Genomic DNA, 17858 nt, shown 5'->3' on the forward strand with positions numbered 1-17858 from the left:
TGTCTATCAGCTAGAATTCTGACTCTCAAAGACCTGTTAGTCTGCCTTCAAAATGTTCACCTCCACTCCATTTATTATCCTAAATTAGATGCACCTGTTTGAGGTCGTTAGCTGCATAAAGACACCTGTCCACCCCATACAATCAGTAAGAATCCAACTACTAACATGGCCAAGACCAAAGAGCTGTCCAAAGACACTAGAGACAAAATTGTACACTTCCTCAAGGCTGGAAAGGGCTACGGGGAAATTGCCAAGCAGCTTGGTGAAAAAAGGTCCACTGTTGGAGCAATCATTAGAAAATGGAAGAAGCTAAACATGACTGTCAATCTCCCTCGGACTGGGGCTCCATGCAAGATCTCACCTCGTGGGGTCTCAATGATCCTAAGAAAGGTGAGAAATCAGCCCAGAACCACACGGGAGGAGCTGGTCAATGACCTGAAAAGAGCTGGGACCACCGTTTCCAAGGTTACTGTTGGTAATACAGTACAATACATAATACACGGGAATACAAGACGTCATGGTTTGAAAGGTTCCCCTGCTTAAACCAGCACATGTCAAGGCCCGTCTTCAGTTTGCCAATGACCATTTGGATGATCCAGAGGAGTCATGGGAGAAAGTCATGTGGTCAGATGAGACCAAAATAGAACCTTTTGGTCATAATTCCACTAACCGTGTTTGGAGGAAGAAGAATGATGAGTACCATCCCAAGAACACCATCCCTACTGTGAAGCATGGGGGTGGTAGCATCATGCTTTGGGGGTGTTTTTCTGCACATGGGACAGGGCGACTGCACTGTATTAAGGAGAGGATGACCGGGGCCATGTATTGCGAGATTTTGGGGAACAACCTCCTTCCCTCAGTTAGAGCATTGAAGATGGGTGAGGCCGGGTCTTCCAACATGACAATGACCCGAAGCACACAGCCAGGATAACCAAGGAGTGGCTCTGTAAGAAGCATATCAAGGTTCTGGCGTGGCCTAGTCAGTCTCCAGACCTAAACCCAATAGAGAATCTTTGGAGGGAGCTCAAACTCCGTGTTTCTCAGCGACAGCCCAGAAACCTGACTGATCTAGAGAAGATCTGTGTGGAGGAGTGGGCCAAAATCCCTCCTGCAGTGTGTGCAAACCTGGTGAAAACTACAGGAAACGTTTGACCTCTGTAATTGCAAACAAAGGCTACTGTACCAAATATTAACATTGATTTTCTCAGGTGTTCAAATACTTATTTGCAGCTGTATCATACAAATAAATAGTTAAAAAATCATACATTGTGATTTCTGGATTTTTTTTTTTTTTAGATTATGTCTCTCACAGTGGACATGCACCTACGATGACAATTTCAGACCCCTCCATGATTTCTAAGTGGGAGAACTTGCAAAATAGCAGGGTGTTCAAATACTTATTTTCCTCACTGTAAGTTTAGTAATGTTGCACTTACAACATATGAGCTTTATGTACACATTTGTTTTCCCACTTTTCCTGAACAACTCTTTGTCTGTCTGCAGGGTGTGTGAGCTGGAGGAGCTGGGAGAGTTATCCCCTTGCTGGGAGAATCTGCGGCGACAAATTGTCTCTCAGTACCAGACCATAATACTCACATACCAGGAAACCCTGTCAGACCTCAACAACTACAGAGGTTAGAGGTTTCTCAGACACCTCTTGCGGTCTGATAAAGCTGTAAAAACCATCATATGTTTTAAAACAAGCTACAACAATGTTTCCTGTTCTGGTTTTACCCCCCTGTTCTTCTTCTCTTGCTTTCTACCACTCTATATCAGGTCCGTCGTTCAAAGCCAGTAACCTGAAGGCAGAGAGGAAGCTTGAGTTCATGCCAACCAACCTTCACGTTCAGAGGATGAGGGTGCAGGATGAACTGGGCTTCGGTGAGACATTGGAACACACATGGGAAAACCGACACAAACAAAACACACACTGCTTTTGCCTATGGTTTTTACTCACACAAATGGTTTTCATCATTCAAAACACCAATTTTGTCTCCAGAACACACGTACGATGTGATAACAATTGGTGCTCCGGCGGCTCACTGCCAGGGTTTCAAAAACAACGGTTTGAGGAAACTCATCCAGAAGTTTGAAGAGGCAAAGAAACAGTAAGTTGGAAAATAACTGACCAAAAATCCAAAAGGGAATTAGAAGAAAAACAAAATTGCATTGCATTTTTCCCTCTTTTTGAATTGTTTCATATTTTATGTTATTCAACAGATGTGATCCATATGAAATGATTTTGTATGAAAGATGTATTTTGATTTGGCTGCCCTGTAGTCATTTTTACATTAAAGAAAATGTGAATGCATTGTTTCTTCAACTATTGCATTAATTCTGCATTTCAGTTCTTTGGCTTCCTCTTAATTTTGCTTTTGTTACTTTTTTCATCAGCGTATATGAGGAGGAATGGTGAGTTTTTGCGCGGTTTTGCTTGTTTTCATTTGTTCGATCACTGTTTGCCTCTCACTTTCTTGTACTACCACAAAAAAATACCACCATTCTTTGAGTTGTCAACAACAAAATTGAAGGATTTTCAAGCATTGTGAATAAGTGGTGAGTATGTTGAGGATAAATGAATGTGATTTGTAATCACTTGAAAGATAAGACATCATGTAGTTTATGTAAAAATAAAGACACATGATGGATGCATTTGTTATTAGTGTGTTGAAATGCAGCAAATTTGTCTATTAAAAACACTTATCTACACTTGGAAAACATGTAAAGCATTGATAAGAATTACTTAAGTTCTCATAAAGATCTATCTGAATTTGTAAAATGAACGGTGTCACCACCTCAGTTTCATGTTGTCTTTGTGTTTACCTGTAGTGTTTTCTTAAACCACTAATTAGGACCATTGTTAAGAACAGGCATGCGCATGCAAATGCTATGTCTATGTCTATTAATGTTAATATTGGTGGTGGCGGTTCACTGTGACTTTGGTGTGAGAGACCCGGGTTCAATTCCCCACTGTGACCCATCTACTATGTGTCCCAGAGAATTACACTTAACCCCTAGTACATGCCTCTGACATGTATAGCAATTGTAAGTCGCTTTGGATAAAAGTGTCAGCTAAATTAATAAATGTAATATCTGTAACAAAATAGTACTTGTGAGCCAAGTGCTCATTTGAGATTAGCCCTTGAGAATGAGTCTCCCAGAATCAATTTTTACATTTTGAGGATGTAAGACTTTCATCAGCAAACAGTTGGATACAGACATGCTGCTAAAACCATGTGTCTTTGCTTTTCTGTAGCAGCGCCCTGTCAAGCTCGCAGTCTATCGTCTACATACCCCAGGACATTGTCCGAGCCAAAGAGATCATCGCCCATATCAACACGCTGAAGACTCAGGTCAGCTACTATGCTGAGAGGCTTTCCCGAGCCGCCAAAGATCGATCTGCCAGCGGACTGGAAAGGACGCTCGCTATTCTGGCTGATAAGGTATTTTACTTTAACACAATCTGTAACTTTAAAGTACTTATGTTTGGAAATGATTTTATGTTGACATAGGATACCTTCTCCTGTCCCCCTCAGACTCGTCAGTTGGTGACGGTATGCGACTGTAAGCTGCTGGCTTCTGCCATACAGGCCCTGAAAGCAGCACGGCCCGAGTACATCGCCTCCAAAGTGTCTCCCTCTGCAGACTCAGAACAAGTAGTCCTCCGTAACGACCAGGACACGCTGCTAGCCAAGTGGAGTGGTCGCAACAGCCGATCCTCGCTGCATGTAGACTGGCATGAAGAGGAGTGGGTATGTTAAATAACGAATCACCAAAAATAAACTAAAACTGTTTTATATCAAAATCAGATTTTGTTATGTGATGTCATTCTGATTACATTAAAGTTAGGGTTATTTAGACTGCTCAATTTCATGGCATCCATTTTGAACGTTTCATATAAAGCTGTACTTTGTACTATATTCTGAATCTTGAAGTGGACATGTCATTCCACAAGGTTAATATTTTAAGGAATTTTCTTTTTTTAAGAAGACTGAGATGAGGTAAGCTCTGAAAAGCTAGTAAGTGGACCTTTGAACTTGGAGATTATTTTGTTCCCAAAAGTCAAGAATAAGTCTTGACTAGTTAATCAGTATTGCCCAGTGCTAATTTCTATCAGTTTACCCTAACCCTAACCAAGAGTATGTAGTTATGTAACGAAGCTCTTGATTTGCTTGCATTACGTAAATCTTTGTTAAGCAAAACTGTGGCGTGCTGCCTGATTTGCACACTGATTCATCTCATCTCTTCTGCATCGTCTCTCCCCTCTAGCTTAATTCTTTTCCCTGCTGTAGTTCCTCTATTAGCCATTTAACCTTTCTTACATAGCACTGAAAAGTACAGTGCCTCCTGTCTATGTTTTTTCAGGAGAAAGTTTGGTTGAATGTGGATAAGTCTCTGGAGTGCATCATCCAGCGTGTGGACAAGCTGCTTCAGAAGGAGAGGAGACCCAGCGTCAGCAGTCAGGACAGTACCCAGACTGACCTGCAGGGCGGTGCCAGTAAGAAAGGTAACACACACATAGAATATGTTTTTTTTGTTTCTCTTCTTTGTTTGTCTAATATCTTGGATTTTATTGCTTTTTAGAGTTGAAAGTTTACAAGTAATTAGTGTTTAGGCATTGATTTCAGGCAACAATCTTTTGTTCAGAGTTGAAATCCCTTGTCTTGGGGGGGCGCCTTTGGTTTCACCTCTCTTCAATGTGATAAGATTTATACTTATAGTTATACTTTTCTTGGGTGCAGTTTTTGGCTGAAGAAAGCGGTTTTCTATAGACTCCAATTTTCTGTGAAGTCACTACAGTAGGCATTATTTGCAGATTACACATGCAAACAAACATGAATCTTTGAATCTTTTAAATGATCCCTTTTTCATTTTGCTTGCTCCTTAGTAGTTTTAATTTGTTTTTATCATTATTACATTAAAAAAGTAAATTAACAAAAAAAAGGGACAAATTAACTAAATATATTACAGTATGTGCAAATTTTACAATAAGGTTTCATAGGCATGTAACTGATACAACTGCATTAAAAAAAACAAATATAATACTAATAAATACTAAATAATAATACTATTTTATAATTGACATTGACTAAATTTAGAAGTATAAATTAACACTGCTGTGTATGGCTGTGAAAAGGTGATGCAAAAAGAGCTTTCTGGATCAACCCAGGAAGTATATCACAGGAATCTCCATCATTACCATCATCATCTCTACCATCCTCATCATCATCATCACCACAAGCCTCTTCCTCTCCGCCTGCCCTCTCTTCTGCATGTCCTCCCAGCCCTGAACAAGAATCCTGTAGGTTTATTTAATTTCTCATTTGTTTTTGCCTTTTCTGTAACCAATTTTACTGCGCTTTTTTTTTTTTTGCTGCATCATTTTATTTAGTTAGGGATACTCAAGTTAAAGGTGTGACAATCACGACAAAGGGCGGTTTCATAAACTGAAATTTTTCTTTACTGAAAAGAAAGTAGGTGTTTTTAAATTACTCCTCCTTACCTAGTATGAGAAAAATGTCTAATGTGAAGCATTTTGTCTTGTGTGCAGCCTTTGTTGTTGTCTTTTTGCTCTGTCTAATGTCCACAGCGTTGCAGCGTTATTATAGCGTTATTATAGCTACTGGACCAGGCTCACATGTCTATCCAAACGTTCACTTGATGCCTACAGCTGAGGCAGTTTAGTGTGTCTAGGAATAAGATGTGAAAAAGAACCACCAAATATTTTGGTTGGCATTTTGTGTCTCTGCTTTAGAGCTCTTTATTGAGATGACAAAAATATAAAAGGTGGACTTCATTATCCACATTGTCTATGAAGATTCTCAGTCATCCAGGTCATAGTTATCCAACGAAGGTTAAAGTCAAGGGCAATCAAGGGTTGCTGTAACGACAGTCGTTACAGTCGTTAGGACTACCGGTGGCCAAGACTGAACGACCAGGTGGTATCTTCACCTGGTAGTCCTAACGACTGTAACGACTGTCGTTACAGCAACCAGGAACACTAACGGCCAGCAGTATCGATGACCCTGGTAAACGACCCCACTGAGGTTAAATAGCAGAGTTTCCCTGCCAGTCAGTCAGAACTGAAGAAGTCCTTTGGATGTGGGACGAAACGTCTTCCAGTATCTTCAACCAAGTCCAGTTGCCCTTGACTTTATGACACATTGTTATCGCAGGTTAGTTAGTAAAACCAGCTACATAGCTTTATTTTGCAAAACAATAAAATAACATTTTGTCATGTTTTCCTTGACTTCTTTCTGTTGAAACAAGACTCACAACTGTGTTTTGCATTTGAACACGACGGAAAAACATCCCTTAACTGCCTGCAAGATGGAAATAGAGGCCGCCATTATGCGCCTTCATGTTTGGATAGGTCTTTGACCCTGGTCTGTGGTGTTTTCTATGTGTGCCTCTGCTGCCTTCTGTGGCTTACTGCGCCCGCTAATCATGCATGTTGCACCTACATCCCCTCTTCCAGATGGAAGCCCGAGTGCTGAGGAGGCGTACCCAGGTAAGAGCTGCTATGTCACTCATGCTTCTCGGCCTCTATCCCCAACTCTTTACGACAGTAACTAAAGGTTTAACAGTAACTATACGATAATGAGAGAATAAGTCAGCTTCCTTCAATTTGCCCATTGAATTGGTCTTCGTATTTTCAAAACTAATATCATCTTCACATTTTTGTTTAATGTCTGTATATTATTTTAATGCTATTTTTCTTTATTAAAGCAAATTAACCCCCCTTTTTAGCTTGAACACACCTCCATCACATATTTCAAGTAACTCATTCAAACCCAGATTTACATAATGGAACTCATGAAAATGATTTAATACCTGCATGTGTTCTCATATGTTGAGAGTTAATTTCAGTTTTTTAGGGGGGAATAGCCTAAATTGGAGTGAATGTGACGTTGCTTTGTACTTCAGGAGTGTGAAGTACAAGGTCCACAGATTCATATCTAGAAGACAGAATTACTGATGTACTATTATATATTTTTAACCGCTGTTAAAATGACCACTAATCTCAGACGGGGACCAGTATAATATTTACTGTGCATTGATATGTCATTATTGACATATTTTTGTTTTTTATTCTGCTATAACAGAGTAATTTCCCATAAAATAAATTTTTAAGGTTTCATTTCTTCTTTTTAAATGGTTTGTTAGAAGTGTTCTTCTTGTATTCATGGAAAATGTTCAGTGGGGAAATATAGCATAACATTAAAATAAAACTTATCCTGGAGCTTTACCCAGTGGACTGTGTTCTCCCTCAGCGCTTTTTTGCTTTTCCTGTTGTCTCGTTGTTCCATCTGTATCCTGTTGTCTTGAAAGAGCAAATTTAACTTATAATTTCACTTAATATGGCATTAATCGTGCTAAATAACACTTTTGTGTAGGGATAAGTGGTGCAGAGGAGGAACTTTAATTGTGTGTTGGTGTTTTGTCTAACCTCTTTAATGTATATACTTACACTCGGTTCGTGTGTTTCCCAGGTGAGTGGAGCGAGGCACTGTACCCTCTCCTCACCACGCTCACAGAGTGCGTTGCCATGATGAGTGACACGGCCAAAAAGTCCATGGTCTTCCTGCTGATGCAGGACAGCGCCCCGACGATAGCCATGGACCTGTCACTGCAGTACCGCCGTGATGTTGTCTTCTGCCAGACGGTCAGCACAAACAGACATGACATTTACTCCCCCACACACATTTACATCAGCATTTACATACAAACATGCAGGTTTTTAGCTAATGTGCTCATCTTAGAATGACTCACAGCAAATATTACAAAACTGGAGGGAGTGGAGGTTCAGCATTCAGTGGATTTGCAGTATTTATCTGACTGTTGAGTAAAAAGAGAGAGCAAATAAAGACAACAGATCAAAAACAATAGAAGAAAGTGAGACGGACAGGGAAGGAATTTCTTCACTCCTACTCTCCTATGCTGTCGGCACAAATCTGAGACATTTCAGTTAAAAAGAGGTTGTATGCCCAGAGGTAGTCTGTTTTCTTTCATACAACTTGTTATTTTTATATACAATTCATTCAAAGTCAAGCAAGTACAAAAGGACTTTCAACACTCAAATAAGAATTAGAGCTAAAAGTTAATTAGTCATTTGACAGTAAATGTTGCTATTAAATGTAATCAAAATTGTTACTTTTCAAACATAAATGGCAAATATTCCCAAGGTTTTTTTTTCCCCTAGTCAGACAAAACAAGCAATCTAAAGACAATGTCTTAGGGTCATCTTATTGTGGTGGGTATTTTTCACTGTTTTCTGACATTTTATAGATCCTAACCATTAATCAAGGAAATAATGTGCAGATTAATGAAAATATTCATGAATTTCAGTCTAAATAAAAATTTTGTTTAAATATGTTTTTTATTTTCAGTTTCAATTGTATCAGCTATGTCTTCTTCAGTGTACATTAATACCACACTGAATAAGAAACATGCTGAACAGAAAAACAGAAAACATTAATTTACAGACAATTCTGATAGATTTCATCAGGCAAACACTTTTTTACTTGCTAAAACGTATGTCTTTAAATGCCTGTTATACAACATTGGTCAACTGAATTGCCTTTGTCTCAGATAACTTCAATGACCATGTCTGTCTGATGTCAACATGTCTGATGACATGTCACACTCACAAATCGTGTTTGTTTTTGTTGATCTGTATTCAGTAATGTCACCAAATAAACAGCAACACTGTTATACCCTCAGCCAGTTATATAACGTCACACACAGGATTTCCATCACACGCTGGATGCACAGAAACCAACGACACTTGCATAATCATAAGTAAAGCCAAATTTTACTGTGTCTAAATATAAAACCATATGTTGATTTGAATTCCAGAACACGGTGCAGATAAAAACACTGACGCTTGAGCGAGGCATGCCATCATGTTTAATGAACAAGCTTTCATCTTAATAATGGATGCAGTTAAGTCTACAGAACAACAAAGTTGTTGAAGGAAGTGCTTTTTTTAATCAAATTTCACTTCATTCAATTCCAGATGAGTTCTAAAGTTAAAAAGAGGAAACTTTATTTGACTTATACCAATTAAAAAAACCTTGAAATAAGTTGCATTATTTGCAAGTAGTGAAGTCTATATAAAAACTGTCCTTTAACAGCGATGCTTAAACATGTTGGATAAGATTGACTTGAATCTCAATCAGCTGTAATTGATGCAGAGACACACAAACACACACTTAAAACAACTACAGTGTATTAAGAGCTGTGTGTGTGTGTGTTGCAGCTCACCGCTCTTATCTGCGGCTTCATTATCAAACTGAGGAACTGTCTCCGTGACAACGGATTCCTCCGACAGCTCTACACCATTGGCCTGCTGGCTCAGTTTGAGTCCCTGCTCAGCACCTACGGTACAAACACACACACAGTCAGTCATGCGTTGTTTGTCCTCTGTTAGTTACAGATGATCACTATTACCGTGTGTGTGTGTGTGTGAACCCAGGAGAGGAGTTGGCCATGTTGGAGGACATGAGTGTCGGCATCATGGATCTTCGCAATGTCACCTTTAAGGTTGGAAGAAAAAAAACTTTAATAATCCCCATGAGGACACTGCAACTGCAATGTTATGTTGCTTCAATAGAAATATATTAAAAAGATGCTTTTTATTATGGCGTTACTTCACTCTTATGTGTTTTTTATTCCTTATTTAGTATCGTTTCATTTTCCATTCTGTTGATTTTAATTTCACTGATATTTCTAAACTTTTGTCAACGATTAATCATTTAGACAGTTTGTTTTGGAACAATTTTGATAATCTGTGAGTTAATTTTCAAGTCAAAATGCTGAACAATCATTGGCTCAGCTAGTGGACCGTGAGGAGATATTCACAATTTGCCAAAAAAAGTGTATTGGATTAAAATCGCATACCCCACCTTTAAGAAGCAATACCCCATCGCTCCACCTTTTCATCTTTTTATTAGTGTTTATTGTCAAGTTAAATAACAGATGATATCATGTCTATTTAAACAGATAATATGTGAAATAATACAGGAAAAAGGAAACAGTTTGCTGTTAAGTCTTTAAATGTCAATGCCTTGACTTTAAGGTGACGCAGGCCACCGGCAGCTCCGCCCCCGACATGTTGCCGATCATCACGGGGAACCGGGACGGCTTCAACGTCCGCATCCCGCTGCCGGGAACCATGTTTGACGCGTTGCCGCGGGAGATCCAGAGCGGCATGCTGCTAAGGGTCCAGCCGGTGCACTTCAATGTCGGTATCAATGAGCAGCAGACGCTGGCTGAGAAGTGAGTGAGTAGGAGAAGAAAAGAGAAGTTTTGAGATGTTTGAGATACAGTTACAAAGTTTTAACAAGTTTTTGTGCATTACTGATAAATTCTGGCTGCTCAACAACCTAAAGCAAGGAAATGGTGTGTTTCTCATGTGTTCAGGTTCGGAGACACATCCCTGCAGGAAGTCATTAACTTGGAGAGCCTTTCCAGGCTAAATTCATACTACGAACAGTTCAAAGAAGTCCTGCCTGAGGACTGTGAGTACTAAAGTATAGCGGGTCTCTTGTCTTGGTTCAGGTGTCTGTGAGTTGTTAGCAGTTCCACTAAACCTCTAAACTTCTTAGAATGTTTCATTTCAAGTGTTAGAAGCCCGCAGAGGTTGGTTTATCAAGTATTTCACAAAAAAGCTTCAGAGATTTGTGTGTCGGAACTTGTGTGTATTTTTCTTCTTTCTTCTTTCCTTCCTTATTAATTATCTTACGAGCCTTCAGATTTATATTTTGACCGTTTTCGGGGGGCCCAACCTCAAGGTTGGGAACCACTGGATTAAACTACATCACTGCATAAAAATTCAAAAGTTCACACATTTAGCTTATAATACGTATATAGTAGGATTGTAAATGCAAGATGTTTACTTGTCATGGAGTATTTTTACATTGTGGTACTTACCTGAGTAAAGGATCTGAATATTTCTTCCAACACTTTCTTTAAGAGAAAGCTACCATGTGTATTAGTACTTTTGGTAATAGTTTTCATCTTTTTTAATTCCTGTCTCACTTTCTCTTTTTGTTTTGTGCTAATTGTTCTTCCACCTCACCTACATTTCCCATCATCTCCCACAAAATCCCCTCAGGCCTCCCGAGGTCTCGTTCTCAGACTTGTCTCCCTGAGCTGCTGAGGTTTCTGGGGCAGAACGTCCACGCCAGGAAAAACAAGAACGTGGACATCCTCTGGCAGGCGGCCGAGGTGAAGTTTCTGCTTTGTTGTGCATCAAATACTAGATGGCATTAATCTAGTGTTGAATTAAAGAATTGTGCTTTTCTTTAAACCGCTGAAAAACATCTGCTAATGATGAAAACATTTTTCTTCATAAAAGTTTTATTTATTTTTTGGAGTTAAAGGTGTGTTTATGTTTACCAGAATAGGTCCCAAACTTCTCATTTACCTATAGGGGTGTGCCTTCTCATGCTCACTGTGAGAAAATTTGTGGAGATGATCAACAGAGTGTGCATAGAGTTGAAGTTAGTTAAAAGTTAGATGTTGTGGGGATAAATAGCAAAAAATGCCCAGAATATATTATTATTATTTTAAGGTAATTTTATTTTTTATTTTAAGATCCCTATTTATCGATGACTCAACAACTTTTCTTCCCCTTTCTGTCTCAGATCTGTCGCCGCCTGAACGGGGTGCGTTTCACCAGCTGCAAAAGTGCCAAAGACCGCACGGCCATGTCGGTCACCTTGGAGCAGTGCCTGATCCTGCAGCACGAGCATGGCATGGCGCCACAGGTCTTCACGCAGGCCCTCGACTGTATGCGCAGGTAGGACGCGTCCTGAATGGAAAAACACTAAAAATCATACATGGGCAAAAAACAAATGCTAACTTTGTTTTACCAGAGTGGGAATTTAGAGATGCAGATTATTTTCATTTAGTGCCTGTCAGGGTTCTTATATGGGTATAAAGCATCTAGAAATATTTAGATTTTTTAGGTGGCCACTATTTATACCCAGTGATTCTTACATGCTGCTGTAAAGATTAGTTTTTTTTAAATCACACCGACTAAAATGTTTAAAAACTAGTGAAGAAACAAATGCATGGGAAATTGAATTCAGATATGTGTAGGATGTTTTGCCCATGTGCGATTTGAAAACTCATACAGTTGCCTGCTTCTTCTGTGAAAACAAACTGATCTATGGTTGCTGGTTCATCTCAGAGGGGATATTTTTGAAATTCAGTTGGTTACTTGCTTCAACACACTCTTGTCAAAAGAGCTCAAATTTTGTTGATATTGTTGATTTTGAGACAAGGGTCTAGAAGAGAGGCACTTAACTGATATTCAAGCGAGTGAATCCTGCTTCAGTTGTGTGCATTGGATGCTTGTTGTTCTGTCTGCACATCTTCTTGTCTATGAGTCTGTTATGTCTGTACCTCTGTCTGCCCAGTATTGTCTTGTCTTGTGTTTCCTGTCTGTGAAGCAAGCCCTCGCTGTTTCAGAGTATAAGTTGCAGACAGGCTGGCAGAGTATTTTTCCATTATTTGGATCATCAGAGCACTACCGTCGTTATCACCTTTTCTTTTCCTTCATCCCTACTTTATTTTTTCTCTCCTTCATTCATTTTCAAATTATGTCTGTCCCCGCCTGTTAAGTGGGTATAAAGACAGTTTTAGTTGACCTCTACACATTGAGTTTGAGTGAAATGCTGACCTTTTTAGGCAAAGTTGCAGTGCGTGTTACCACCTCAGGCTGTGTATTTTTACAAAACATTTTCTCGCACTGTATTGCCTCTTGGTATTCAGCCATTTTTTGTGTCTTTGTTTTCCGAATGGGGAATATGGCTTGCAGCATGGCAAAAACAGCATACTCATCTATCAGTAAAACAGATTAAAAAGAACATATTTAAAATGTAGTTAAAACCAATAAAAACAAGACAATATGACAGATTATTTTTGGTAAATATATAGGGTGCAAATAGTTTTGGTTTTATTTGTTTAAATATAAACATATAATAAATTGAAAATAAAAAGAGACAAGCTGAACGCCAGCATCTGGAAACTAAATGTTTCGAGAAAACATTTAAAATGCTCTGACACAGTAATCTACTAACAGAAACAACATAACCAATATCATAAACAACAGGAGACACAGTGACCGAAGACTTGTAAAGGTATAAAGGGAATTTATATTCCCAGAGCTTTATTGGAATTGAGCCAGTGTTTCAGCCTCACAGGAAATGTGATTTGTTTTCTGAGGACAGAAATTAAAAACAAAGTCCCTGCAACTCTCAGAAACAACACAAAATAATATAAGTTTATACTCCAGTGTATCTTTTTGTGTCAAAACAGTTGTGTTAAAAGTGGAGTTTTTTGTGACTTTATGTTGTAAATACTTTGTTGTAAAAAGATGTTATCACACCTGTCTTGTACTTGTGATCAATAAAGTTGCACTCCGACAGATGCATGATATGACATCTCTTCACCTTTTCCTTCCCTCTTTTTTCCTCTCCTCACATCTCTCCTCTTTTCCTCCCCCTCTCCCTATTCAGCCGACGAGCATGAAGATAGCTTTTTGATTTTTAGAGTTTATTTCCTTTTGGAATAGTTTTTAGCTGTGATGCACATTGGAATAAGTTTGGAGATATTGTGCCTCTTCTCTCCAAATGTCCCCATCATTACCCATTTTGCCCTTTTATCCATACTAAGTAGCTACAAATTAATAAAGTAAATGTCCAGTACACCCATAAAATACATTTTGTCATTAAGTCTATAACCTTTCTGCAGCAGGTATTTATTGCATGTTAGCTTTGTCTTCATTTCTCTGTAAAAAAAGGCTTTTAACAGCATGCTCTCGTTAGCTTGCATGCAAATGTAAACTTTAAAGTTCTTAATCCAGAGTGCAATTGACTTCAAACTTTCACTTTATTCCTCAAATTTAAAGGGTGTTTCTTCTATACGCAGTTGTGTTGGTTTCCATCTGTCACAAGTGAAACCAAGACGTTTTTCTTGCCATTTTTGCCTCCATTCCATCCTCCTTCTTCATCCCATGTCTAACAATATATAAACATGGAGTGCCATTGCTGTATCTTCTTTCCTTTTCTGAAAGACATAGAATATCTTTCTTAATTTTCTCTTTTTTCTCTCTCTTTTTCCTCTTCCTCTGTTTCCCGCGTGTTTGATGTCATGATTTGTTTTGTACAATTGGTTCATTTTTGCGGGATTATTTTATTCTGGTTGGTTCGTGATTCATTTCCATTTGTTGTGACCTCAATGAAATTATTTTAATATTATTTTATTATTACGTCACTACACAAACTGCCATTTATCCTCGTGGCTGTGACTTCTTTCCCCGGTATCACCTGTTAATTTGCCATTTCACCTGTGTGCATGTGTACATACATGCCATCTGTTTATTTTGGCTTTGCTGCGACATATGCTGTCCTCTCTTTCCCTTCTTCCTTCACGCAATCTTTATTTCCTCCTGTCTTTTTTTCCCCTAATTGCCTTTATACTTTTTCTGTTCCCATCTCTTTTCTCCTCTTCCTTTTATTTTCTCCCTTCTACTTTGTCCTTTTTTTCTCCCTTTCTTCCTTTTCAACTTCCTTCCTCTCTTCTCCATCACCTTTTACTTGCTCCAACCTTTTTTGCTGCTCCACACCTCCTCCTCCTCCTCCTCCTCCTCTTACTCCCACCTCCCATGACTCGGCAGCATTGGGACGAGGGAGGGGGTGATCCAGAAGAACCTGAGCGGCTTGCTGCCAGTGCGTGACTTCCGGCTGGACCCCAGCCTCCTGTACTCTCTGCCCCTGCTGGCCCTCAGCCCAAACCTCCTGGTGGTGTGGATCTTCCTCAGCGTGGCCTATTTCCTGGCCAAACTCCGTTGCAGCTGAGTGGCCACGACCAGCTCTCTGTTGGTAGTGACTGACTGACAGAACGCAAAACATAGCATACATTTATCTGGAAAAATACTTCACACTGACTCCCGGGAGTGTTTCAGAAACTGTACCACTGTCTCGTTAGTGTGTATGAAATTCATGCACAGTGATACTGTACACACTGTCCCTCTCCGACTAAGGGCTCTACACATCTGATGCCCCATTTATCAAGCCCTGGCTTTTTCTTTTTTTCCCTTTTTCTTTTTTTGTTAATGAACAATTTCTGTTTCCTTTTTTTTGTTCCCAGATTAGAAAAAACGGTTGGCAATTTTGGAAAAGTATCTTAAACATATTTATTAAGTCTCAATATAGATATATTGATTTACTTTATAAGTTTCTAAACCATAGATTTGACAGTGAGACTGAATCCACACTAAGCTGGCTAAATCAAAATAACACAATTTATATGTGTGTGCCATGTTTTCAGGTCTACTGTTGGTCTGCAAAATCTTTTAGTTTTTGGACTTGGAGGTACTTTAAAGTCCAGTTGCCCTTTATTTAATCCTCCTTGGTCTATTGCCTGGGTAATTGAGACTCTTCACAGACAATGGTTTAGTTGGTCTTATTTTGTTTTTGTTGTAAAACAACTAAACAGGCATAAAATACAGATTTAAATATATATTATAAATGTTACATTTTAACCAAATCAATCAAATCATGCTTTTATGAACCCAAAGTTGCATGACAAAATAAACAGGAAGAGAGGTCCTTACTTTTAGCCTGGTTTCCTGTTACTGCTTCACAATTAAAGCCACCCCGTGTTTTGCACGCTTTTAAAGTGAAGCAGCAACAGTTGAAAAATGTTTGGCTTGCATTATCCGTAACTTAACATGTCTAATACAGCTGCTGGAGAGTAAGCAGAAAAAGTAAGGCAAATATCAATTAGATAAATTTAGATAATTTTTTTGAACGCAATTTGAATCTGGCTTGGAAATGGCAGACTCCGCCACTAACAATGAAAACTAATAACCATACATTTTTTAAATCACAAATCTTAAGCAATATAACTCGCATGATAACTGTTGTGTTGTGACAAAATTTCTTCCAAGCTTAACTGCCACACAAGCCCTAGCTATGAGTGATGAAGCATCATCATTTTCTAAAAACTTTCCATCCACGCTGAAACACAGGATTGCAGCTTTTCAGAAACATTTTTTTGTTTGTGTGGAAGAAAGACAAAAACAGACAGAAAAATATGTTTTTCAATTATGCCGCTTTAGTGTGAACAAATATCATGTCAATGATACAAAACATTGTGGCCTAGCAAACAGCTATAATGCATAAATCTGTTGAACACAGGCCGAAATCCTCAAACCCAGTCAAGACACTGTAAAAAGTCTGGATGGTTATAAGAAAGCGTTTACAGGATCCCTCTCTGCACATGTGCTTTGTGATGGTGATAAGAATAATCATATCAGACCTTGAAGGAATATCCACATTGTTAGCGGGTAGTGCCCTCTGATGGGCAGATTTAGTTCCACCCTTTATGATCTGTATGACTGCTATTACTGCTATTCTTAACTGTTATAACATGACACATAGAAAATACAATATGACAGTTTATATATTTATGAGAGTATAGGGCGCAAATTACTCTTGAGTTTGTGAATATGTATAGAAAATATGCAGATTATATATAAATAATGCTTTCAGGAAAGAGTTATTGTTGATGGTAGCTATTATAAAAGGATATTGAGTAATAATAAGAGCTTTGCACAAACAGCTAGCTTGTTTCATTTATCATTGTCTTCCATTTGCACTTAATGTACCTTACAAGCTAAAGTGAAGGAACCAAAAGCTTTTATTTTTGTGCCAAATAATGTGTGTGTATATATATCCAGCAGATCAGGGTCAGTTATGACTTCTCACTGACTGTGTTTACATGCAGCCTAATATATCCATTTTTCATCCACTAAGATTATTAAAACTTTATTTGGACATTTTAACCAACAGCATTTAGAGAGACAGAATAATTTAAAAAAGAAATCAGTCTAGTCGATTAAGCGATTTAGTTTATATACTGTATGTCCCAGAATAGTGTATAAATTGAGGACTAAAGTGTCTGAAACTTTGTATTTATAGCCCTGTATATCAACAAGACTAAAATTGTTTACCCTGGTTCCAGTTTGATAAAAATTTGCGTGCATAAACGTATTTAAACCTCTCACTTGGCCCAAAGTGTTTTAAATACCTTGCCTAAACATTTCAGGCAAATAGGCCTTCCTGTGCTGATTTATTCACCAAGACAGGGGCACTCGCACTCTGAAATGATCTGTATATCTTGTTTGCGGAATGATATTATGTAAGGAAAAATAATATCTGACCTCATCATAGGAAGTCATCAAGAAAAAAGAGTAAAGTACCTCTGCACCAGGGGATCCCACAAAAAATAAGGTTCCCATAATCAATAAAAAGAACAAACGGCATATGTTGACTGTGCTAGTAAACAAGTCAACAAGAAGGGCTAGATAACAATGACCTGATAGAAAATTAATGACCTAAATGATAAATGCCTAAATTCCCCTTTTTATACACTGGTGTTAAACTACACAAGTGATTTCACTTACTTTGGCTGATTAGACCTTTTCTCAGGACTGTATGGGCATGTACAGGTCTAATCAATTAAGGCTGCAAACGAACAGCGAATGAGGAATGTATCCATGCTTGTGCCAAATGCTTCAGTCAGGTCTCTACTAGGTGAATTCAGGTTTGTAGGATCTGTGTTTGCAAAGAGTTTAAGCCAGGAAAGATGTGTCTTTATCTGAATCCAGCTATTTCCATGTTAATATACGTGTCCTAGAAATAAGTGAAAAATACACCAGAAATTGCGATGTTTGTCTTGTTTTGAGAATTTTCAAGTCACTTTTGTAGGAAATAACCTGACATTATATAATTTAGGACTTAATTAATTTGTCTGTATATAAAATGTTAAAAATTATTGAA

The 17858-nt window shown here is 38.4% G+C and overlaps 1 protein-coding gene across 13 annotated transcripts in view; it reads left to right on the top strand.

Annotated features, from left to right (window-relative positions):
• Positions 1–17858, top strand: part of LOC119905067 (inositol polyphosphate-4-phosphatase type I A-like) — a 68242-nt gene that overhangs the window by 43880 nt on the left and 6504 nt on the right. For 3 of the 13 annotated variants that reach the window (XM_038721779.1, XM_038721823.1, XM_038721788.1), the window contains exons 11-26: positions 1504–1634; positions 1777–1881; positions 2000–2108; positions 2395–2412; positions 3257–3443; positions 3537–3752; positions 4366–4507; positions 5138–5302; positions 6479–6511; positions 7494–7666; positions 9263–9386; positions 9479–9546; positions 10082–10281; positions 10426–10523; positions 11120–11232; positions 11652–11806. In XM_038721779.1, coding sequence (XP_038577707.1) covers positions 1504–1634; positions 1777–1881; positions 2000–2108; positions 2395–2412; positions 3257–3443; positions 3537–3752; positions 4366–4507; positions 5138–5302; positions 6479–6511; positions 7494–7666; positions 9263–9386; positions 9479–9546; positions 10082–10281; positions 10426–10523; positions 11120–11232; positions 11652–11806 — 2037 coding nt within the window. The remainder of the gene's footprint in view (positions 1–1503; positions 1635–1776; positions 1882–1999; positions 2109–2394; positions 2413–3256; positions 3444–3536; positions 3753–4365; positions 4508–5137; positions 5303–6478; positions 6512–7493; positions 7667–9262; positions 9387–9478; positions 9547–10081; positions 10282–10425; positions 10524–11119; positions 11233–11651; positions 11807–17858) is intronic. The other 10 variants (XM_038721793.1, XM_038721816.1, XM_038721832.1 and 7 more) reach the window with 10 other exon arrangements.

Source organism: Micropterus salmoides, unplaced genomic scaffold (assembly GCF_014851395.1).
Source record: "Micropterus salmoides isolate LMB-PRFRI ecotype aquatic unplaced genomic scaffold, ASM1485139v1 Ms_hic_scaffold_1, whole genome shotgun sequence".
Lineage (NCBI taxonomy): Eukaryota > Metazoa > Chordata > Actinopteri > Centrarchiformes > Centrarchidae > Micropterus > Micropterus salmoides.